Here is a 25634-nt window from a genome sequence, read left to right on the forward strand (position 1 = left end):
TTTCTTCAACTAATTACTTACAAGAAAATTGATTTGAAAGATCTTTCATCGGATCTATAATAGAACCAATTTTCTCCGTTTGAAAGACGTTGTATTTTTATTGTATGTTGTCTAATGAGTAATGACCGTATTTGTTTTTTTTTTCTTTTTCTTTTTTGATGTTCAAACAGGCCAACCAACCCAAAAATCCTTTTTAGTTTGTAAACACCGAAAATGAGAAAAAAATAAAAATAAAAAATGGTCAGAGCAGCAAGGAAGGTTGTCAGTCATCCTTGTAAGTTGTAACACACACACACCACAGGCTTTGTTTGCCTCCAATAATATCAGTCACCCAAAAGGTCTAGTCATAAAATTCCCGGAAAATAAGGTCAAAATGGGAAGCACAAGCACCATCATCCACACTCTCAATCTCAACACAAACAGCAGATGCTTCTTCCAAATCAATCAAACAAAAACCCCTTTTCGTCTCTCAATCCAAAAACAAACAAAGATTCGTAAAGTTGCTTGCTTTGCTCTTGAGGATGCAAATGATACGCCAAAAAGCCTTGGAATTGGGGCTTCTGGAGCCCTTCTTGATGATGATAGACCTGGTAAGGACCAAGTTTAATCAATCTTTATTTACTTGATAATAATAATAATAATAATATTATTATATTTATGGCACGAATTCTAAGGTGGGTTTGGTATCTTGATACTTTATAATAATAATATTATATTTATGGCATGCATGACATGTAAGGTGGGTTATTGATACTTGATTTTAGTTGATGATAACAATATTATGGCATGAATTATGAGGTGGGTTATTGATAAATTTTGTATCTTTTGATTTTAGTTGATAATAATAATAATATTATGGCATCAATTCTGAGGTGGGTTATTAATAACTTTGCTATCTGATTTTAGTTGTCTCTAGTTGCTGATGAGATTTGTGAATGATAGTTTTTCTTGGTTTTAACATCATCAAAATTAGGAACACAGTTAGTTATATGATCTTCAATTTTGTTATTGGTTTTAAAAAGCGTGTGGTCGGGGCATGTACATGGCAAAAGCCAGGCTTGAGGTGTTGCTCGATGTATAACCCAATAAGTTTTGTATGCAACCAAAAAGCCGCATCTCTTGTATCTATTATAACTTCTTCATTCTTTTGGTTTTTTTTACGGCTTTCGGAGGCCTTGTATTTGACCAATTTTGATCGGCAAGTACATGAAGTGCCGCCTTGGGTCTGAGGCTGCCGCTTTTTGAAACCAAGAGTCTTTCTTTGTAGATAGAGATAGCTAAATTTGTGGGCATTTGAGCGAAGATACTATTTAACTGCTCATATCCAACTAACATTGTTTAAAAGCTAAGACAAAGATGTGCCCTCTCCTAAAAGTCCTTAACCTCAATCCTACGTCTCCATGAAGTGCTGTCCTCGACCATGTCCTCAGAGAGGTGCAAGTCTATAAGCGGATGAGGCATTGATTTGATAGACTTGCATTTCTCTAAGGACAATATGACATGGTCGAGGACAAGATTTTGTGGAGGCATCGGATTTAGGTTAAGGACTTTTATGGGAGGGTACATCTTTGTCTTGGCTTTTTCTTAGGGATTTGGCTTCACCTATAATTTTGCTGATCTTTACATGTTATCTTATTTTTGTCTTCGTGTCGCTTGGATGCTTTATATGATATTATTATCCTTTTCACCATTTCTTTTTTGTATTGGTTAGCTTACAATTTTTGTGTTTTTAGTTCTTTTTGTTACCTGTTATTTAGATTTCTATTTGTAGCCATGGTTGTAAAAATCGCGCCGAGTACTCAACGAGTAATCCTCGCCTAGGCCGAGTTCTTGGAGAGCCATCCCCGAGTACTCTCCGACTAAGGCCGAGTACTCACCGACTAAAACTGAGTACTCCCAACTCCCCAGTAGGCCGTCTAGGGTCTGCCTAGCGACTTTTGTAACCTTGTTTGTATTACTCTGTGTTTCTGATATACTTGCCATACCTAAATGTGGTTTCGGAGTTGGGGGTCTTCCTCAAACTCTGGAAGCAGCCTCTGAGCCTCTCTATCCTCCGGGATATGTTTTCGCACCCTCCCCAAGTCGTATGAGTAGCTTTGCTATGAGTGGGATTGTACTGGGCATGGTGGTTGTTGTATTGTTTAAAAAGTTAGAAACGTCGAAGTTGACTAATTCATGAATTTGGATTTGGATGAATGACGGATTAGATGTGTCGTTAATCGATCAGAGTAAATCTAAGAAGATTAAATTTTTTAGAAATCTTTTATGTAGCAGAGAGATTAAAAAGCCGGTATCTTTGTTATTTGTAAGACCTCAACATGTCATGTATGGATACAAGAACAGCATATAATCACCTTATTGAATAAAACTCATTTCTTTATAAGGGTAAACTTGTAATTTGAATCAACCAAGAATAATCTGGTTGATTGCAGAACCAAATTTCAAAATGTTGGTCTGGTGACCACTATTTTTATCCATTCTATGTGATTATTTTTCTTTTATACATGCAAATTATGTAAAACTGACTTATATGGGACCTGCAAAATGAAAATTACCAACCTTATTTTTGGCATTGTATATGTAGAGGTTGCTGATGATGTCCAAGAAGATGCACTAGCAAACAGTGATTCAAATAATGGAAGTGCTCTTTATAATTTTTTGTATCCGGATAAAGAGCTTTTACCTGATGACAAAGAAATGACCATATTTGACCATCTTGAAGAGCTAAGAGACAGAATCTTTGTGTCGGTTTTGGCAGTTGGAGCTGCAATAATGGGATGTTTTGTGTACTCAAAGGATCTTATCATGATTCTTGAAGCTCCGGTTAGAGCTCAGGGTGTTCGATTTCTTCAGTTAGCTCCGGGCGAGTTTTTCTTTACAACAATAAAGGTTACTTTTTAACCGTTATGCACTTGTTGACAGCTTGACATACATGTTTATAGATTTTTAGGTTCATTTTAGGCCTAGTAATGATAAAAATTAACCGATCTTCAACATTTTAAGAATTTATTCCTGCACTTTCTTCACAATACTTGCATCCTCTTTTGTTTTGACATGTTCAAACCTATATATACTACACATGCATATAGTAAGAGGTTCATTGCAAAAGACTAAATTATTACGAAAACAAAAAGAATAAACCTAATCGTTTAATTTTTTCTATCAGTCATTCATATTTTAAAAGAAGTTTTACTTCTTACATACAAATGCATATGTTGCGCACACAAAAAACCATTAAACTAAATTGCTAATATGTTTTTCTTTTCATTTTTAAACGTTTACCTACACACATGTAGATTATGTGTAGGAAATATACCTACGCCTGGTTTACACATGTGTAGGTTCTATAAATAACCTTGTTTATATATATTTTTAGAATATTAGGAAAGATGATTAAACATTGCACCTCAACCATTTTCTTGTATTATAATTTTTTTAAAGCTTAAAATGATTTATTTTGTTCTTTCTGATCCCGCAACTGTCTTCTGCGTAGAATCCTATATATGCATACATATATATTATGTTGAATTTAACTAACTAGCATTCATCATTTTATTGATTAAGTTAACTTTTTTTCTGCATTCATTAAAGTCCTCGACTTTTCTGTTATAGTCATGAAATCCTGTGATTTTTAATCCGAACCATACTTATATTAAACACTGTTTAAAAGACCGCCACAAGTTATGTTTACTTTTAACTTTTTAAGGTTAACCCATAACATATAGAACTCAAATCTCATTTGGGCTCTAATTAATAATCTAACTTTTTTTTTATATTTTAGCATCCTTACTAAAATTATAAATCATAATAACAATCTAACTTTGCAAATGCAGGTATCAGGGTATTGTGGGCTTCTTTTAGGAAGCCCGGTTATTCTATATGAGATCATAGCTTTTGTCCTACCTGGATTAACAAGATCCGAAAGAAAATTTTTGGGCCCTATTGTTCTCGGGTCCTCGGTCCTTTTCTACACAGGGATTGTTTTTTCATATATCGTGCTGACTCCAGCCGCCTTGAATTTCTTTGTTAATTATGCCGAAGGAGTTGTTGAATCATTGTGGTCAATTGACCAATACTTTGAGTTCATATTGGTACTCATGTTCAGTACCGGCTTGTCTTTTCAGGTAATCTTTTCTCTTTAGATCGTGTATGACTTTGAGTCAACCGTGTTAGTTTTTGTTTTGGATTTTTTTCAATCGTTTTGTGTAGTTTTTCTGATATTTTGTGTTCAGTACCGGCTTGTCTTTTCAGGTAATCTTTTCTCTTTAGATCGTGTATGACTTTGAGTCAACCGTGTTAGTTTTTGTTTTGGATTTTTTTCAATCGTTTTGTGTAGTTTTTCTGATATTTTGTGTCTTTGTGTTATCTGTGTAAAAAAACCCTTTTGAGCGGAAAAAACTGGTGGTGAAATTTTAACTGGATCGTCTTGAAGTCACAATTTTGTAATTTTTTTAGTTTTAACAGTAAGTTTGACCTCAGAAGTCAAAATTTTGTCTTTGTTTTGAGGTCAAACTATATTCATCTTAAGATTTTATATATATTAAGTTTTTAGTAGATGATGAAGAATCATCTAAGTTTAAAAGACTGTTATTAAATTTTACCAAAATTATATCAAATTCAAATTTGTTAATACAAAGTTATATATATTTATACACGTTTCTATTTTGTTTCAAATTTAACTTTTATATGCAGGTCCCGGTTATACAAATTTTATTAGGCCAAGTTGGATTAGTGTCGGGTGATCAAATGCTATCGATATGGAGATACGTGGTAGTTGGTGCAGTGGTTGCGGCTGCTATCGTGACCCCATCGACCGATCCGCTGACTCAGATGCTTCTGGCAGGACCGCTTTTGGGTCTTTACTTTGGTGGTGCTTGGACCGTTAAGCTCATTGGTAAGTAAGTGGCTCAAGAGTCCAGATCGGCCGCTGTCGCAAACCAAGCCCATAGAATGATAAAGGACTTGATATACATGTACAAGAAGGATCATGTAATTTTTGTAGCATATATTAATTATTTGTCACTAGTACATAACATGGACTTAATTCTTGTTTCGACCCAACCCAATGTTGACCGGCTTGACTTCGGGTGTGGTCTGTTGACTAGTTGGACTTCTGGAGTTCTGGTTCGGTTGTCAGATATGGGTTCTGTGCAGCCAAATGATCATTTTACTCACTGATGAACAAATTATACATATGTGAATACACTATATCTGGAATATGTGTTTCTTGGAAAGTCAAAAGAAAGGTTGACTAAAGTTGGTATAAACCACGTGTAAAGAAAATCCAAATAGAAAACCCTTCACCCGGCCAGTGACGGATTTAAGAAATTTTTTTCACGAGAGTCGAAAATTTTCTAAGTTGATTGTCGTTATATACTCACATGTGTCCGTCGGGAATTTTTACACTGCGTACTAACTTTTTTTCATATGGGACAGCCGACCCCCATACCATAAGGATAGGTCCGCCCTTATGTCCGGTTATAACTAAGTTTCTCAAATTATCTGCTAAAATAGTTTCATTGTCCTTCACAGGTCACTAAACTTTGATTAGATGTCCAATCCACTATTATTATTATTATTATTATTATTATATAAATGTTTAGCATTTTAGAATTATTGTTTGAATCTTTATTACTAATCAGTGATAATTTTTCTCCGGTTAACTTAAATTAAGAGCTAATGGTTAAGCACAAATTCACTAAATACTAAAGTTTCATAATTGTTAGATGTAAGCATGTATAAAAAATAATCAATCAATAGTAACCACGATTTACATATTCTTATATAAGACGAGCATACACACCAACAAACCTTCACAAACCGTCACATCAACATCACATCATATTCCAAACTTTTTTTAAAAACTCGTATATTATATTTCACAACAAACCTTCACAAGTTGTCACATCACACCCAGCTCTATAATTATTTTATATTTAATTAAATTACTTTTATAACAAATTTTTTAGTTTTTATGATTCAAATAAACCGTCGCATTAAACATTTAAAAAATATAAATTTAAAAATAAAGAATTTAAAAAATAAAATACATTAAACTTAAAAATAAAACATACATTAACTGAAAATAAAGTTTGTATTGTATTTATTTTACAAATGGCCGTTGCATTATTTACCATAAAAAAACAAAATCCATTAAAAAAACAATATGGTACATTGTCAAAATTCTTTTTTCTAATAAAGGAATCCTTTTGAAATACTCAACATGGCAGGATGCTTCAAGTTTGATGACACAAACTTTCCTCTACAACAATGAAGTTTGCCTCACCCAAAGTTTGCAGTTGCCACATGTATTCAAACCTTCGGTTGCTCTAATATTGAAACTTGGTGCCCGTTCACTTGGCGGCTTTTGGTTGGTCCTTGTATTAGATATTGATTTTATTTGTTTTTTTGCTTGTTTTTAAAGCAATTTTTTTAGTTAAAACAATTTGTACTTTGGTTTTTCTTTTCTTTTTTTATTTTTTTATTAAACAACCCCATCACACAACGTACAGATAAAAACCTAGTTATGTTTAATTTGTCTTTGCTTAATGTTGAACTTTTTTAACATTTGCTAAAAAAATATTACATAGGATTAGAACAGCTAATAAAAGTACATCCACCTGAGGTAAAAATCCTTTGAATGACTTTAATGGAATAGAGAAAATTAGTCACTACCACATAAAGGTACCCAGGTAAAATAAAAACATTTATCATTTGATCCCCAAAATCTTGTTTGCTCAATACACTGTCTTAACTAATAAACACAATACCATTGGTAACAAAAAACCACTTAATTTCATCAAAAAAACACTAATGGCAAGCATTATTTTATCTCAAGATTCTTCATTTCACTCACAACTTCATCTTCATCCTCATCATCATCATCATCCCCTAACCCTAATTCAAGCTGCTTTAAAGAACCCTTTAAACCATTACATGCATCAACAAAAGCAACTGAACACCCATTAACAATCTCCATCTGTTCCTTCAATTCATCAACAAAGCTCACCATTTTCTCACTAGCACTTCTAATGACACCAATTTCTTGAGGAGTATAAAGACAAGCTCCAATCTCATCCACTTGCAACCCCATGTTTTTCCAAATATCTAACAACTTCTCCAACGAGTTGACCGTTTGACTACTATCGGTTTGTGGGTTCTTGAGTAGCCCCGTGATTGACCGAATAGTTTCTTTAATCGTTTTAAGAGTTCCCGACACGACTTCAATGGCAAGTTCAGTAATTTTTCATATCTTCGGGTGACAAGTCACTACCTAAATCTCCCTCTGATGAGTTGTCACTCTCGTGAGCCTTTGAAGCCTCATCAGATGGATCTGATGAAGCAGGCTTAAGCTCCTTCATTTCACGAAGAACGTCATTTATGGAAACCGCAACTTGAGTCATGGACCGGCCTATGGCTGTTACATTTGTCCCGGGAGTCTTTTTAAGAGACGAGAACGCCTCCCAAACAGTCCCTACGATCTGAGGAATCGAGAGTTGGTGTGCTTTACTGCTGTTTCCTGTAATATATAACAATTTGCAAACCATGAATAGACTTGACTAATAACAATTTCTCACAATTTTTTAGTTTCAATTTCACCTTAATACTATATAATATAAGTTCATTTTCAATTTCTCTAATACCTTTTCTTTGTTAAGTTTTTAAAAAATACTGCATACACATCTATGTTTATTTTATTTTTCTTAGCATTCTGATATATATTTTATTAACAAAAACATTTATATTCAAAATAAAGTAATTTTCGGTATCGCAAAACGAGCTTTGATCGTGTTTTAATAGGTCAGACTGTAAATATGCATGTACAAAATTCCCACTGCATCACGTGGGCCAACTCCAATGAGATTTAATTTTTTTCCTCAAATTCTGATATAAATTTTACTAAACACGGAGTTGTATTCAAAACAAAAGCATTCTTTGGTATCGTAAACGACTTTCGCATGTGCTTTGATAGTTTGTAACAATGATAAAATGTGATTTTAAAGGTGCCAATTTTGACCCGTTTAGATAATATACATGTGTTGATTAGGGTTACGTTTTAACCTTGACGGGTCAAACAGGTTAAGCTAAAAAGGGGATTTTACCGTAAGAAGCAACGGAGTGTTTCAACAACATAAAGCTGCAATCGATAACTTGTTTAACGGATGTAAGAAGAGAGTGTAGCCCCTGCACCAATCATAGTTCCATGCGAAAGCAAAAGGAATCCTTGAAGCAAATTGGAAAAGGTATTCATGCTTTCCTCAAGTGATTTGGCATCAGGGCCGAAGCAATCCCACTACATAACAAGATAAAGTGAGTCAAGGGGCACTATTATTAAAATTATGTAGAGCATCATATCAACGTGGAAGGTGAAACCGCAGATAAATAATAAGTACCAGTGGTGGCCTGTTTATAGAGCTGTTGTCCCAATTTGACGACCAGCTGATCTTTTGCAGCGAAGACGGAGGAGGCGATTGATCCAAAACCTGCAATTAGTTATTGGTATAAGAATCAAACAGCAGTAGTAAGTAAAGATATTATTAGAATGGACCTGGAAGGTTTCATGGATGGTGTTGGATCAATAACTCATTCAGCCGCTCTTTCTCTTTCTCTGTTTTCCCCATCGCCGATAGAGAGATGATTTCACAAGGGTTTGAACAGGGAGGATGGTTTATTCACCGGAAAATATTATTGACAGTTACCATTAGGACGCAAGAGTAGAATTCTCTGGCATAGGAGGAAAATACGAATGAGCTCCAGATTCAAGCCGACAATCTCACAATTATTTAGAAATATATAAATGTTTATATTTATAAGTATAACTTTTTATAATATATATATATATACACACACATATATTATTTAATTAATCCAAAGTTGGTCCCAACTAAAACCCGAAAAGAAGAAGTCAAAAAGGCTGGCCACTAAAAAAACCCAACCCGAGCCCAAGAAGAAGAAGAAGTCGAAAGTGCGGGCGGTTGTCATGTGAATTCTGTCGAATAAGTCACTTTGGCAAGAGCTTGGGTTAGCGAAAGCGAGAATGCGTCAAAGGGTATTGTTTTTCATTCTATATTTTTTTAATGATCTTAATGGTTTAAATTTGTTTACAGTTTACATTTTATTTATATGTTATTAGGTAATGCACAAATGGGACCAAGTTTTTAAAAGGCCATCACGAAGAAGTGTCATGAAATTTTACAACTCCCGGTCTATCGGTCACAGGGTTCGATAACCGGAAAGTGGAGGGAGATAAGTAGATGAGTAGGATGGTGAACAATCTTTACGTCAACGCCAACAATAATCCAAAAAGTGGTAGTAATAACGTCGATGTTTACAAGTTGGAAACGAACGATATGTTGCCAAACATAAGATGAATTTCCTTACCCACAAGTTTGGGAAATTGTTCGGTTGTGTTCGAAATGCCATCCGGTGCCGAATGAGGTTGAGTTGGTGAAGCGGACAAAAAATCTGAAAGTGGAAGTTTAGCAGGTGCGGTTCGGATGCCCGTTGTAACCAAGATCTTAATACGGAATTCACCGATGATAGTCCAATTGAACCGGAATGTCCGATTAGGAGGAAGAAGGCAAAGGCTAACGCAAAGGCAAAGGGAAATGAAAAGGGAACGAGATCGCCTTCAACCGACGACCCGAAATTGGATTATATAAATAATGAGTTTGCAAGTTTTAAAAAGCTGCAAATTGAGAAGATGAAATGAGGCAAAAAAATATGCGAATAGGAGGCTGAGATCGAACGGGAAAAATTTTGTTTAATGGAGGCCGAGCAGAAAGACAAGGGCCGAGCATAAAGATTTTGATCTCTTAACGCGAGATCTTAGCCATCTTCACGGAGCTCGACTTGACGTTGACACTAAAACGAAAAAATTGGCAAAAAAAATATAACATAACTTTCTAGTTTTTTTAGATTTATTTTGTAGTTATTTATGATTACTTTTTAATTAGTTTTTTTTTCTAATTTTTAGTTTATGATTTGTAAATATATTTTTTAAATTATTATAATCGTTTCCACTATTTTAATTTATGCAATTTAGTTTGTTTTATAATTATTATATTTTTTAAAAGATATTTTAAATATAAAAGTTTTATTAAATAAAAAAATAAAAAATAAGAAGAATGGTGTATGCTTCTTTGTTTAAGGGTGTTAAGGATAATGTTGAATGATGGGAGGAAAGCTATAAGGTAATGTGTGACCTTTATATATCAGTTTACTAAGCTGAAAAACATTAATAAAAATATATAAACTGCATTGTGTGACTTATTAGGGCTTGTGATATATTAATAATAATAATAATCATCCGGCCAGAAACGAAATGTATATAAGGGTGGGTTATTAGGGCTTGTGATCATAATATCACAATAATCCCAATTCTTGATTCATAATCAAACGATCGATCGAATAATAACAATCGACTGAATATGTGAATTCAATGTATATATTTTTATAGGTTTGATTACAGTATCTTAGCCAATACCGACTCAATTTGCGTTTACTCGTTGCTACAGCGCTCGGGTTTCATCGACTGAATCCTTCACCCAACGCTTGCGGGAAAACGAACTTAACGCATATCAACGAAGGTCACACACCGCCGCATTATGATGGGGGCACTAACATATTTAACATGTCCCGGTAGAACGAGTTGGATAAAACATAAGAAACGATATGTAAAGAAACAATATAATTTATAAACTACAAAACAATATCTATCTATAAGAAACGATAAAAATTAGTCAACCGAAGAAGAAGAAGAAGAAGAAGAAGAATAATGGGTTAGATTCAAATAAGAAGTTTGATTTTCCTAAAAAGGCTAGGAAGTTGGGTATTTTAGTCTAACACTTTAATATCAAAACCCACTTAATTTAATTTCAAAAACCCACTTACATTATTTTCAAAAACCCACTTACATAAAACCCAATTACATATTTACTCTCTACAACCACCACCACTCCACCGCCCACCGCCACCACAACCGTCACCCACCGCCACCACCTCGCCGGAAAAGTCCGAAAAAACACAATAGAAAACACTGAAAAACACAATGTAAAAAACACAATGGAAAAAAACACAATGAAAAAAAACACAACGAATAAAACACAATAAAAAACACAATTGTATGACACAATGTAAAAAATACAATGGAAAAAACACTATTAAAAAAAACACAATGAAAAATACTATTGTATAAAAGAATTTTATAAAACACAATTTGTAAAAAACCCACTAATTTTTTTTAATTTTATATTACAGTATGGTTTATATCTTCTTCTTGTTGTTTCATTTGATTTCTTGTTTTTTGTTGCAGGAACTGATCAAGAAGATCTACAGTAGTTTCTCTTCTGCCAACATCATCTTCTTCACTTGCTGCACTGCTACTACAAACAAGGTATTATTATTATTATTATTATTATTATTATTGTAAATCATCACTTTCTTCTTCTTCTGCACTATTATTATGATTCTTATTCTTATTATTATTTGTTTCCATACAAGAAAGTAAAGTTTCTCATTAAAAACATGAATATCATCAAGATTGTTATTGTTTTCTTATCTGACATACGTGTTTCATTCTTTCTTCTACAATTGATGATTGTAACCTGTGTTTTTCTTTTTATATATATATGATTAGGCATAAATCAAATTGTAATTTACCCTGTGTTTTTCGATTTAGATTCATCTTTCTATATATAAAAAGAAGATCATCATCTTATTATTGAAGGTTGTTTGAAACAACAACTGCTTTATAGATCATATTTGTTGCCTGACATGTTTCGTTATGCCATACAATACAGGTGGTCACTGATAAAGAATCAGAATCTGCAAACGCTGCTGCTTCACTTCAGAATCATGATTCCACAGCAGCAGCAGATTCTTCCTTGTTATCTGGATCGTCTCAAACTCATAAGATTCCCACAAAAGTAGGCGTCAATGGATCTGTGACCAAGCAACCAAAACAAGAACATCGGGTATGGTTGGTCACATTTATTTTAACAGTGTGCGTGCCTAGATGTGTTTACACATCGAATGCACCACTGGTTGAGAGCTGTTGCCGCTCTCCTGATGAGTCCATGGCAGGACGAAACCAGCCACATGTATCTAAAGTGGACACAGAATAGACAGGCGTAACATATAGACAGCGAATAGAGAGATACGATCGTATCTCTCAACTTTCACCGTCTATTGAACGATCGCGAATACACAGAAAGATACCATGGAGATGATGTGATGGAAAAGTCGGCAGAGGGAGGTCTGTTGATCGGGATTCTGATTAAGGAACGAAGAGATGACGATGCAAAGCGAAGACACAAAGAAGAAATCCGAGACAGGAAATGTGAAGACCGAGAAGCATTCTCAAACCAGGTATATTTGTTTCCCCACTTCTTATCATTAAGGGGTGTAAACGAGCCAAGCCCGGGCTTGACTCGGCTCGAGGCCCGTTTAACTTACAGCAAGCTAGGATCGTTTCGAGCTTTGGTTCTTTCTGAAGCTTAATCTCAGCTCCTTTACTATTGATTTATTAATTTATCTATATCTTGTAATTATTTTCATATATTTGTTAACTATAATTTTTATGTATAACAAAATATTTATTATATAGTTATTCTTATTCATAATAATTATTGTTAATACAGATATATATATATTAAATTATTTTTATATTTAAATAATTGGCTTGTGAGCTAGCTCGAGCTTGATAAGTGAAGCTCAAGCTCGGGCTCGGCTAATTTTTAGGCTCTAGCTCGGGCCTGTAAAAGCTCGGCCCGATTTAACGCTTTTTGCGACAGTGGCCAACCCCTACTTCTGGATCTTGTATTATTATTTAAAACCGTTTCTTTTATTAATGTGCATTCAGCATGCCTGATGCGGTTTATTGTGCAATGTTTGTTAACACCCTTCATTCACTGTTTTTCAACACATCAACCATATTGATGTTCTTATACGTAAAACGTTACTGCCGATGATATGCTGTTGCACCGAGTGTGAGGTGGGCCGCCTTGGTAGCTTTCTCTTTGAGACTCCTCCCTCACTCAAAGACTGCTTATTATTGGAAGGTAATTACAAAACATGTGTGTAGGTCCTATGGGTAAACATGTAAACGGGTTTCAGGTCTTTTTGAACATTCCAAAATTACTAGTGTGTAAAGCACAATTCAGACTCTAAAAACTGCTTATTATTGGAGAGTACATAAGGCTATGTGGGCGGGTCGTGTGGCACGTTTAAATGGGTGATTATTAGATGTTGGTCCGACCTTGCGGACCGTTATTGCTTTTTTTTTTCAAAAAACTTAATGCGCAAAGTACTTTTTGAAGGTTTTAAACTATATAATTCGCCAATTCATCTGGCAATCAAGAGATTTTATTAAACTAGTAGCACTTCTGCTATATATTATTTTCTGTGATGTCAAATTTTATATACTTAATGATCAAATTTTCCCGGTGCTTATGATCTCTAATGTATCCGTTTACTGCTTGCAGGTGCACTGGAAGTGGAGTCAAAAGAATCATAATTAATGTAATATTTGTTATAGAAAAGTTAACAAATGGACCCGACCCTGCCAACTTCATTTAAGTGTTTTATATATATATATATATATTGTAGTATATACACAGTATTTTCAAAATGATTTCATCATCATCATCATCATCGTACTCAGTATATCCCACCAATAGCAATGCTATGGTAGGGTCTGAGGAGGGTAAGATGTAGACAGCCTTACCTCTATCCCATAGGGATATAGAGACTGCTTCCGGTGAGACCCCCGGCTCGATAGTAGTTTTGCATCAAGCCTTGGACATAAGGCACATAGCACTCAATCATCGGGACACCGGCTGATTGGTGCATGTGCCTTTGTCTTTCGGCTATCAACGCCACCACATGATGTCTGATTAACCTTCCGCCACTTTTAACGTTATTTTCATGAGATTAGTAAAATAATGTCAAAATTAGTGCAATTTTACTTTTGCCCACCTGAGGGTTCACGCATATATACATTATATGCGCGCACCGCAAGCAGGGCGTCAAAATGATTTCATCATCATCATCATCGTACTCAGTATATCCCATTTTCAAAATGATTTGTACAACTTTTTTTATTCATGAAGCAATTAAACTATATATCAAGATTGTTTTCAAAACGATTATTGAGATTCATATAGCAAGTAATAAATACTGATGTACTTTGATTATGCCATATATATACAGGAAAAGGCAGTTCACTAAATAACGGTTCTGATGCTTCCTTATTATCTGGACCGCCCAGATTGACGATTCTGAGAATCCCACAAAAGCTGTGAAAAGACCGGTTCTTACTGCATCGAGGACGAGCCAATAAAAAATAACGATATGCAACCGAAAGTTGAAAGCAAATACCGAGAAAGATTTCATGGAGATGACAGAGAACGCAGACGTTCTGAGGAAAACACGTTACTTGCTCAAGAGGATGCAAAGCGAAGACGCGGAGAAGAAATCCACGAGAAGACCGAGAAGCATTTTCAAACAAGGTATATTTATTTTCCCACTTCTAGATCGGGGTATAAACGAGTCGAGCCTGAGCTCGGCTAGGCTTGGCTCGTTTAGGTCATATAGCCCGTCTTCTGGTTACTCTATCAAATATGATTAAATTCAAGATCGACAAATATTCTAATAGTAAACTAATAGTATATCTTTTCAAATAATATAATTCTTATGTTTTTTATGCTTTAAGATACATTTGATCCTTATCGGCCCGTTGGCGCCCGTCTGTCTTAATATTTGTTTTGATTTATGATTATGTTAGTATAACTGATGGATGATGGAGATTTGGTTGAAATGTCTCTGACTGAGAAGAAGAAGAAAAGGCGCATGGTCGGTGGCAGATCAACGGATGGGATTCAGTCTGTTTCGCTCCAATTTCTCCCGTTTCTTCACCTCCAAATGTTAAAAGGAATTTGAGCCTTGCAAGAAGCAATTAAGACACTGGAGTAATATGGTATTTGGCACTATTTGAAGTTCAGACGCTTCATTGTAACGAGTCATTTAGGATACATGTGTCACATCACAGGCTTATTATAATTGTGCTTGAGCATATCATTTTTTGGTCTTTATGGTGTCTTTTAGTAAATGTAATCTTTCTAATGGGTTTCTATGGGCTCAGTTTAAAAGCATCAAACGTTACAGATCAACAAACTTATTTTATCATTGATTATTATACTTTGAAGCTCGTGTAGGCTTACAGATAGGGGTGTTCTTCTGGTTTGTTTTTCGGGTTTCGGGTTTTTCGGGTTGAGTTTTTCGGGTTTCAAAGTTTTAAATCTTAACCCGAAACCCAACCCAAATCTCTCACGGGTTTTTCGGGTTCGGGTTGGGTTAATCGGGTTTTGAGTATCCTATAAAACAACATATTCTTCTTTGCTCGTAACGCAAGTAATCAAATAATAAACCAATATAACTTGATAAAGCCATAAAACAATTCAAAAGAAGAGTAAAACTAAGTAATTAACTCGAACCATAATCGTCTTCGATCAGACGTGATTTGGTTGTTCGATTAAGGTTACTAGTAATAAACGGAAAACAAAAATTAACAATAAACAATCGATCTATAATCGTTGGAATGACAAATGTCGATTAGGCTCAGATTCTGATAACTTTAGTGACTAAGACTAAGCATATTATACCTAAAAATATATTTAATTTCTTAACTAAAAGTTTATTCGGGTTTTTCAGGTTGACCTGAAACTTATAAATCAAACCCGAGAACCAACCCAAATTACTTCGGTTCAGGTTCGGGGTGGGTTAGTTCGGGTACGGGTATGGGTTTTTTCGGGTTGGATTTTGGGTTTCGGGTAAAAGTGCCAGCCCTACTTACAGAGATGTACCAAAACCACCATGAAGAAACAAAAAAGAATGTAAAAACCTTATAGTCAAAAAAATGAGATGCTCCAAAGCATTTTGAAGCACACTAAAGCATAGTTCAACGAAAGCTTGTCCGAAATAAAATAAGAAAGTGGAGTCGAGTTGGCTTGATTAAATTTCAAGCCGACGTGATCTCACTCATTTTTCACCTCTAGTTAAGTATGTTATTTAAAAATCCCAACTTTTATAGGAAACAAAGAGAACATTTGTATTTTTTCTTTGTTGATTTATCACTACGTAAGAAGCACCTAGTTTGAGCTTTATCCTAACTGATCTCAAGCTCAGATTGCAACTCATTAGAAATAAATGAGCCAGTTTAGACCCGAACTTGAGTTGAAGTTAGATCAGCTTAACTCGCTTGTTAAGCAACTCTTGATCGAGTGACACTAATCAGAATATGTAAGCTTAACTCATAGATATGCAACTTTATCAACCAAGTTAGAATAATATGAGAACAAAACGCAATCTATGATATAAGCTCACAATTTGTTAAAAAGTCAGTGTTTTCAGAAATATACTAGGCATTGAACCAAACACCTCACCAATCCACTAGTTGCATATGAGTTAAGAGTCGAATGACATTCAAATAATATAAAAGTATTAAAACAAATATCGAAAATAAAGCCAAAATTCCAAATTTTTATAGAACTTCAAAGGCATAACAGAACTATTTAAACATTTAACAAAGACAAACAAGTTTAATCATTAATCACTTTAACAAATAAAAACCCAAGTTTAAACAAAATAATCCAAATTCAAACAAAAACCTAAATTTAAGCAAACATAGCCCAAGTTTAACATATGTATTAATACAACAAACATCATGTCCCAACTTGGCTGCTATACCTGGACACAAAATTAAGTTTCTTGTTCTGTTAATTGACAACTTTTGCCCTTTCACTATACGCGACAACACTATTAGGAAAAAAATAATAAATTATACGTATGTTCCAACGAGACTCTCACGTGAGCGTTGGTGTAAGCTTCACTTTTGTCTTCCCAAAGTTTAGATAGTTTCTTCAATGTCTATATACATCAAGAAAATGATACATTAATGTAGATGTAATATTCATAAGTACTGTAAGTTGAAAATTGTTTTAAAAAGCTAGAATGAAAGATAATATTTGTGACAATTGAGGCAAAACCAGGTACACCCTAATATGCAGTTACCGAATTAACGATTAAACGTGTATTTCGTAACGATCAAACAATTAACCAAACGGGTCTGGATGTGACCCAGATATCTCGGGGGGGGGGGGGGGGCATCTATAAGTGATATACGTTTAATATAAGCTAATATATTAGTATTATGGCCTTAGTACGATAGCAAATCAGTTAAACGAAAACATGCTCGTTTAACTACCCGCTATAGATTTAAACACGAGAGTTACAAAACAAGCATTGTATCGTCCGTTAAGCCGAAAAAGATTTAGAAAACACTTATTTGAAATATTTTAAGCGGTCCGTGATAATATTTTCGATTTTTACAAACGTATAGTATGTTTTTATAAATTTATACAAAAATAACCGAAAAACACTCATTTTCGCGCCGTTTGCCGTACCCGATATGTTTTTCGCGCCAACCCAAAATAAAGACTTGGGTTTTCACATACGGACTTGTAATTCAGTAGTTTGGGCCAAAATGGGCCCAATGGGAGCCCATATGTATTGCGACCGCAAGAAGTCCCCACCCCTTTTTTTACGTAACTTCATGGCTAAGCTATTACAAACATCATTATCACAAAATCTCAAATCCAAAGCAGCTGCAAGTGCTTTTCTATCAGCTTCCTTCAAAACCTAGGTAATTTTGGCTTTTAAATCATGTTTTTCAACTTAATAATCATAGTTAATATCATATAAACATAGTTTAATTGCCAAAAATCATTCCTAGCCATGCAAAAATCCTAAAAATGGTCCAAAAACATGTTTTGATCATACACATAGTTAGGAATCAGAATCATACTCTTTTTGGCCATAAACACGGATTATAGGGCTTAAACGGCGTTTTTACGGTTCAAAAGTTCGGTTTAATACCCTAGCCGAAACCCTAAGTTAAGAGGCTGCCATGTTGATGAAACTTGCTTGTTTTGTGATATAGGACTTGTACCTAGACTGCATAGAAGCACAAGAGCCCGAAAACATGATTAAAAGGGCGAAAATCCAAAACCGCCAAGGTAATACCGAATCACATGATTACGGGTTGCTTAGGTTAAGGTTGTGATGTGCATATTATTAGGTCATGAAATTTTTTAGGGACATCAGGGACCATGTCATTGAGTCCCTATTCAAATTTGCTAATGTTTCGACCGACCGAGAATATTTGGCAAATTTATTACCGAATTAGGGCGTTTATTTGGGAAAAATTGTTAAAATGCTTGAAAAAGTATGAAATTTTGTGAGGAACTCAGATTTGGTATATTATGATCACATATGAAATTTGGGGTCATTTGGAAAAGCCTATATATTTGTGCATTCGCATTTATTTGAGTTTTCGTAGTCGTTTTTGACTCGAAAAGGACATTTGGCAAGGTTGTTAATTTTTGGAAAATTTCCAGGTTGTTTTGGGATGAATCCTGGTCACTCATAAATTTTGGCGGATTTTTCGGAAATCGTTTGGTATAAACGGACGATTTTCGAGCTAAATATAGCAGATAGAATGAATTTTTATAAATTACTAAATCAGTAAATTATTCTAGATATATTTTTATAAAAATCTACATATTTTAATGATAAGTGGGTAAATTTTCATAAATTAATGATAAACGTATTATTAATTATGCTAATATAAAGATTAAACAAATTCAATTATGATAAAACCGACAAGTTTGTGATTAACGAACCTGTTGGAATATCATAACATCAAGAGTGATCAAAAATTATATTTTTGGATTAGTTAAGTAAAAACGAAATTTTTGTGAGAAATCCGGACAATTTGAATAGATTATGCGCGTTTTTCTCCAAAAGAAACTGAATAAACGGAAACGAGCCCGTAGTGAATCCAGACCCCCAATGTGTGATCTTTTTTTATAACTTAATCATTTTATCGACCAACACATTTAACCAAGCTTACATCCCCATAACTGTTTTCTGAACGCATAAACGAACAACTTGGCACAGCTAGGAAAAAATGGAGAAACTGAGCCAAGTTCGGTTTTAAGTATTAGACATTGAATAACATCACAATCTAAGCCTATTAACACTTTCTGGGCATAACAGCTATACCCAGATTAGATATACGGCCCAGTTTAGTATTGAAATTATAATATTATTATTATTATAATATTGATTATAGAGACTAGTGATAACAAGTCAAGCGAACTACGAGCTGAATCACTATTGTATACCGACTAAACCGTGAGTTTCATGACCCCATGTCCTGAACTGCTTTACAAACTTTTGGGTGAAAAGCATGTTTGCTAATATCTATATACTTATCTGAAACGTATGATGATGTGAATTATCTAAGTGCTAACACATGAAAGTCCCCACTAACACAGTGATTAACTTCGAGCCGGTGGCTTGTGAATACTACTATTGGTTTGACAAACCCAAACTCGGCCAGCACGGTTTGCTGAGACATTAATCCGTTTGCATATGTCCATAATTATACAAACCAGGTATGTAGTGTTAGGCATGGCTACTTGGGGCATAATGTGGGCGGAAAGGGAGCCACAGTGGTTGATTGCGCGTGGGAAATGGAGGCACGCAACACGTACAAACAGTCCAGGCTTCGCTGTAGCTTAGCATAATTACATCACACATACATATACATACATATTTACATGCGTATATACAAATTATGACTTGTGCTTACGCATACTTGTTTTCTTGAAACTCGTGAAACTCACCAACTCGTGTAGTTGACCCATTTTAAACGTGCTTTTCAGGTGTGATACCGAAGTTGGAAAATACTTGATGTTGTGCTATCTGTTACTAAATGTGGTCAATGCGGTGTGAATAGACGCAGGGTTATAAGTACGAATAGAATAGTCTAACGAACATATTTTGTTGTAACACCTATTTTGTAAATAAATATAGATCAATGTAATATATTGTAAATTAGTTTGTAATGTTTCTTTATAAATAATGTGGTTGATACCAGAGGTGTATGTTACATTCCCGTTTTACGCTTCCGCATTGTGCTAATCGAGGTGTGAAAATATTATATAATTGTGTGCGCGCGTCACCAGATGCATGATGCAACATCGGGCGAAATGCAGTACCAATAGCAGTTAATCTTTGTGCCAATGCATCCAAAGGCACATCTATAAAGACACTTATACCCTTGTGCATGTATTTCCTAATAAATAAAACAGTTCTATTATTTTGCTATAATTAAACATAAAGAAATCCTATATGAAGGAATGACATCTCATTAATCCCTCAAAACTTGGTATAATATCATATTTACCCAACAAAAAAATCATGAGTAAATCACACAGATGGTCCCTGTGGTTTAGTCAAAGTTTGGACTTCATCCCTAAAGTTTAAAAGCTACGAATTTAATTCCCACCCATCTAGTTCACTTTCATTAATGATCCCTTCCCCCCGGGTCAGAAAAGATTACTAGACCGAGGAACCATTAATGAAAGCAAACTATGCGATTGGGGACTAAATCGGTAACTTTAAAAATTTATTAACGAAATCCAAAATTTGGATCAAACAACATGGACCATCCGTGTCATTTACTCAAAAATTATAATATCAAATATATTAATTTTAAAATTTTTGGCGTTTATTCCCTTCCTTGAAACTCGCATTAAGATATGAGAGTTTGAAGTGTGAGGAGAGAGAAATGTATAATAGGCCGAACAACCGCACCTCCACCTGTAGAAACAACAAGCCAAGGCATTGATGACAACTAATTATACAATAGCTCAATCTGAAAAATGAATTATATAACTAATATAAATAATAATATTTAGAGCCATAAATTGAAAATAAAGAATAGTTAAAATTCTAGGTGGAAAATTTTCAACCCATTTAAATAATAGTTAATATTCTGTTTTTAAAGCCTAGATATTATTACACTATAAAACGTAAAAATAAAATAAAAATAAGTAAATACACAGTTGCATAAAAGCTTCGGTTTCGGAAAAAAATATTTTTAAAAAATAAAAAATATATATATTTATATAAACACAAATATAATAAGCCATAATAGTTAGACAATAACAAAAAGTATAAAACTTATATTTGGTGAAAAAAGAAATGTTCATATGAATTAAAAGTTTGTGAAAAATATAAAAAAGCCCCTCAAAGTTGTATGAACTAACGGTTGGTGGATGACGTTAGTGGGTTGAACTAAACTGATAGTTAATTGAAACTATTGCACCATAAAAGGCTAAAATAAACTATTGGACCAAAATTGATAATTTTAAAAAATCGTACGGATAAAAAACGAAGTTCTCTCTGAAAACAAAAACAAATTACAACTTGAAACTTGAAAAGGTAGTGGATTTTATTTATCTTTTTTGTAGCGTTGTGTTTAGGTTACCGCACACCCTAAACTGAAAAGCTGCGTTGTCTCACTCTGGTCTAACTATGTTGTTTTAACCGGTCTTATGTTGGCTTCAGAGTTTAACTTGAGCGTTCCCTAAGAAACCATACCGCCAGCTATCACTTGACACTTGTTATTAGGCCACAAGAGTATAACTCTTTGGCATAGGACAAATATATGAGTGAGCTCTTGATTCAAGCTGACAACCTCACAAATATTTAAATGTATACATTTATAGTATAATATATATATATATATATATATATATATATATATATATATATGGGAAGTATAGAATGAAAACCCATTTGAGTTGTGAAAACCCGTGAAAATCCTATGTAACATCGTTTTTTTTTGTTACATGTAATATATGTTGTAACATTCAATACAAAACATCGAAATATTTTAAAAAAATTGTTTTGCTATTTTTTTAACATTTTTTTTACTAAATATAGGGTTAGATATATATATATATAGGGTTAGGTTAAAATAAAAACCCACTTGAGTTGTGAAAACTTTAGAAACCCATTCTCAACCACATGTTTTTAATTAAAGATTAAATCTTGTGGTCCACAATTAAAGTTAATAAAAAATGTTAACATAAATATAACTTTTTCTCTCTCCTAAAAACATATAAAAAAATTAGTAAAAAAATGTTAAAAAATAGCAAAACAATTTTTTTTAATGTTTCGATGTTTTGTATTAAATGTTATAATATATATTACATGTAACCACAAAAAAAAAAAAAACGATGTTACGTAGGGTTTTCGCTGGTTTTCACAACTCAAGAGGGTTTTCAAACTATACTTCTCCTATATATATATATGTATATATATATAATTTAATTAATCCAAAATTGATCCCAACTAAAACCCGAAGGTAACGCAAGCGGTTTTAACTTACGACAAGTGGCTCAATTATAAAGCATACCTCCAACAACAAGCTCATTCAAGTCAAAACCTTGAAATCTAAGAGGATGTTCAAGAGATGGTGCCGGAAACCCAACCCGAACCCGGGAAGAAGAAGCCAAAAATGCGGGCCACTAAAAAAACCCAACCATGAACCCGAGAAGAAGTCGAAAAAGCGAGCCACTAAAAAACCCAACCTGAAACCGTTGGAGGCTAAGAGAAAACTCATGTGAAATTCGGTTGAAGAAGTCGCTTTGGCAAGAGCTTGGGTTAACGAAAGCGAGAATGCATCAAAGGGTATTGTTTTTCGTTCGATATTTTTTTACAGCTTACATTATATTTATATGTTATTAGGTAACGCACGAACAAGACCGAGTTTTTGGAAGGCCATCACAAAGAAGTGTCACGAAATTTTCCAACTCCCTGTCTATTAGTCACATGGTTCGATAACCGGAAAGTGGAGGGAGATAAGTAAAAAAGTAGGATGGTTTAACAATCTTTACGTCAATGCCAACATTAATCCAACATGTGGTAATAATAACGCCTATGTTTACAAGTTGAGAAACGAACGATATGTTGCCAAACATAAGAATGAATTTCCTTACCCACAAGTTTGGGAAATTATTCGGTTGTGTTCGAAGTGCCATCCTGTGCCTAATGAGGTTGAGTTGGTGAAGCGGAGAAAAACATCCGAAAGTAGAGAGTTTAGCACGAGTGGTTCGGATGCCCGTTGTAACCAAGATCTTAATACGGAGTTTAGCGATCATGATCCGGTTGAACTTGAATGTCCGATTAGGAGGGAGAAGGCAAAGGCTAATGCAAAGGCAAAGGGAAATAAAAAGAGAACGGGATCGTCTTCAACAGGCGACCCAAAATTGATTCTATAAATAATGACTTTGCAAGTTTTAAAGAATTGTAAATTGAGAAGATGAAAATGAAGCAAAAAATAAGTGAAGAGGTGCCTGAGATGGAACGGGAAAAAATTCGTTTAATGGAGGCTGAACGGAAAGACAAGGCCGAGCAGAAACATTTTGATCTCTTAACGCGAGATCTTAGCCATCTTCACGGAACTAGACTTGATGTTGACACTGAAACGAAAAATCGGAAAAATTATAACATAACTTTCTAGTTTTTTAGATTTATTTTTTAGTTATTTATGATTAGTTTTTTATTAGTTTTTTTTTCTAATTTTTAGTTTATGATTTGTATTTTTTTTAATTATTGTAATCGTTTCCGCTGTTTTAATTTATGCATTTTAATTTGTTTTATAAATATTATAGTTTAAAAATATATTTTAAATATAAAAATTGTATTAAATAAAAAGAAAATGGAGAATGAGGATAATGATGTATACCTCTAGGTTTAAAGGTGTTGAATGATATGAGAAAAACTATACGGAAATGCGTGACTTTTATACATCAATTTAATAGGCTGAAAAAAATTAATAAAAACATATAAACTACAATATGTGACATTTAATTTCATAAAGCTAGACTAAATTGTAATAGGCCTAAAAAAATTTAAACTATAAATGAACGCAAACGTACGAACTTAAACTACCAACATAAATAAACAAGTAAACGTAAACAGAATTTATGTAAGCAAGCAAAACATTCGTTCACACGTGTTCATTTAACTAAACCCAAACATAAACAAATTTCCTATCAAACGGTTCAGTAACAAACGTTTGGTATGCGTTTTTATCAACTAAAAACTACTCTCTTTGGCATTGAAGTTTTTAAAAATTAGAAAAGTAAAAGAACTTCAACTTCAAATTACTCAACCCTTTGTTCTTCTTCACAAAAACTATATCATCCAAAAACAAACCCACCATCAAATGATAATCAGATTCATTCCTCAACCTTCAATGCTTCAACCATCAAAACCCCCATCGTTAAACCCTAAAAATCGAATCTTTACCGCCACCACACCACCACCACCCACCACCACCACAGACTCCGGCATCCTTTTCCGGCAAAAGATTCTCTACCTCAAAGCCCTTAAAGTCAACCCCACCAAAGCCCTCCAAAAAAACCCCAATTTCCGATCAGCCTCACTCCAAACCCTCAAATCCGTCGAAAACTGCCTCTCCTCAATGGGCATCAGCCGTTCCGAATTCGGCCGAATCTTCGACATGTACCCGCAGCTCCTCACCTGCGATCCCCACGCCGACCTTTACCCCGTTTTCGACTTCCTATTCACCCACGTCGGCCTCGAGTTTTTCGACATCCCCAAGTCGATAATTCGGTGCCCGAGACTTTTAGTTTCCAATGTGGAAGCTCAGTTAAAACCCACATTATGGTTCTTGACAAAATTAGGCTTCGTGGGTCCGAACAGAATCACGTCGCAGACGACAATGTTGTTGGTTTCGAATGTGCGGTATACGTTGATTCCTAAGTTGGATTACTTGATGGGGTTAGGGTTTGAGTATGAGGAAGTGGTGAACATGGTGTTGAGGTCGCCCGGGTTGTTAACGTTTAGTATTGAGAATAATTTTAAACCGAAAGTTGCGTACTTTTTGAATGAGATGAAGGGGGATTTGAAGAGGTTTCCACAGTATTTTTCGTATAGTTTGGAGGGTAAGATTAAGCCGAGGCATCGGTTGTTGGCTGATAACGGGATTTGGGTGCCAGTTTGGGATATGCTTAAGGTTAGTGATGGTGAGTTTACTACTAGGTTGATTGAGGCTAGATTGAAGTTGGGTGATAAGAGATTGTAGGTTTTAAGGTGTGTTTAATCTTTTTTTTTTAATGTTATTGTGCACTTTTATAATTTATAAATGATGAAGTATACCATGGTTGAGAGGTAAAGTGATAATATGCAGCAAATGAAGTTCATTGTTACTGTCAAGTCAGTGGTCTTGTAGTTTGTTTTATAAAGTTTGGTTTTTGGCCTCAAGGAATGTTTATAATGTTTGTGCATTAATCAGTAAATGTGTTATCTTGACTCTTGAGCTTGTAGCTGGCGGGTATGTAAAGATGTATTGATGGTGTCGATATTATTGCGCAGGCGCACACAATTAAAATAGTGTCCTAGTATAGGGGGGCGTCTAGGCGTATAGGGTCCCATACCCCCCCCCCCCCCGCATAGTCTTATACGGGCCGGGCCGCATAGTCCTATACGGGCGGGCCTCGTATAGCCCTATATGGGACGTATAGAGGGGTGTCTGGGTATCCCTAGTTGTACCCTAAAGAATTTGAATGCTATTATGCAATCATAGATGCCATAACAGAGGTTAGGTTATAATAGGAAGTATAGTTTTTGTAGGAAGTAATCTTGTTTATTGATTTTTAAGATGGAGGGTTGCGATTAGTTTAGGCGGAAAT

At 34.5% G+C, this 25634-nt stretch overlaps 1 protein-coding gene and 2 pseudogenes across 3 annotated transcripts; 2 read left to right on the plus strand and 1 right to left on the minus strand.

Annotated features, from left to right (window-relative positions):
* The first annotated feature begins 373 nt into the window (after positions 1–373).
* LOC143589871 (sec-independent protein translocase protein TATC, chloroplastic-like) lies at positions 374–5039 on the plus strand. The gene is made up of 4 exons (XM_077070509.1): positions 374–601; positions 2587–2889; positions 3834–4124; positions 4693–5039. Exons 1-4 carry the CDS (start codon positions 374–376, stop codon positions 4900–4902), a joined length of 1032 nt encoding a protein of 343 aa, XP_076926624.1. The 3' UTR covers positions 4903–5039.
* A 1748-nt stretch (positions 5040–6787) lies between these two features.
* On the minus strand, positions 6788–8982 carry LOC143589868 (uncharacterized; annotated as a pseudogene). Its single transcript, XR_013145365.1, has 4 exons — positions 8932–8982; positions 8394–8483; positions 8103–8293; positions 6788–7519 (listed from the first exon to the last, which is right to left on the minus strand). The product of XR_013145365.1 is annotated as an uncharacterized LOC143589868 (transcript).
* A 15163-nt stretch (positions 8983–24145) lies between these two features.
* Positions 24146–25182, plus strand: LOC143589872 (transcription termination factor MTEF1, chloroplastic pseudogene; annotated as a pseudogene). The gene is made up of 2 exons (XR_013145366.1): positions 24146–25035; positions 25133–25182. The product of XR_013145366.1 is annotated as a transcription termination factor MTEF1, chloroplastic pseudogene (transcript).
* The last annotated feature ends 452 nt before the right edge of the window (positions 25183–25634 follow it).

The sequence above is a fragment of the Bidens hawaiensis genome, unplaced genomic scaffold (assembly GCF_021521415.1).
Source record: "Bidens hawaiensis isolate Kalapana, Puna unplaced genomic scaffold, B.hawaiensis_p1.1 tig00037991_1, whole genome shotgun sequence".
Lineage (NCBI taxonomy): Eukaryota > Viridiplantae > Streptophyta > Magnoliopsida > Asterales > Asteraceae > Bidens > Bidens hawaiensis.

Bases quoted from the DNA above. Each gene is read 5' to 3' on its own strand.
- LOC143589871 (XM_077070509.1), top strand. From the start codon at position 374: ATGGGAAGCACAAGCACCATCATCCACACTCTCAATCTCAACACAAAC. The intron at 602-2,586 runs GTTTAATCAATC...GTATATGTAGAG, and splicing joins ATAGACCTGGTAAGGACCAA to GTTGCTGATGATGTCCAAGA. The intron at 2,890-3,833 runs GTTACTTTTTAA...TTGCAAATGCAG, and splicing joins TTTTCTTTACAACAATAAAG to GTATCAGGGTATTGTGGGCT.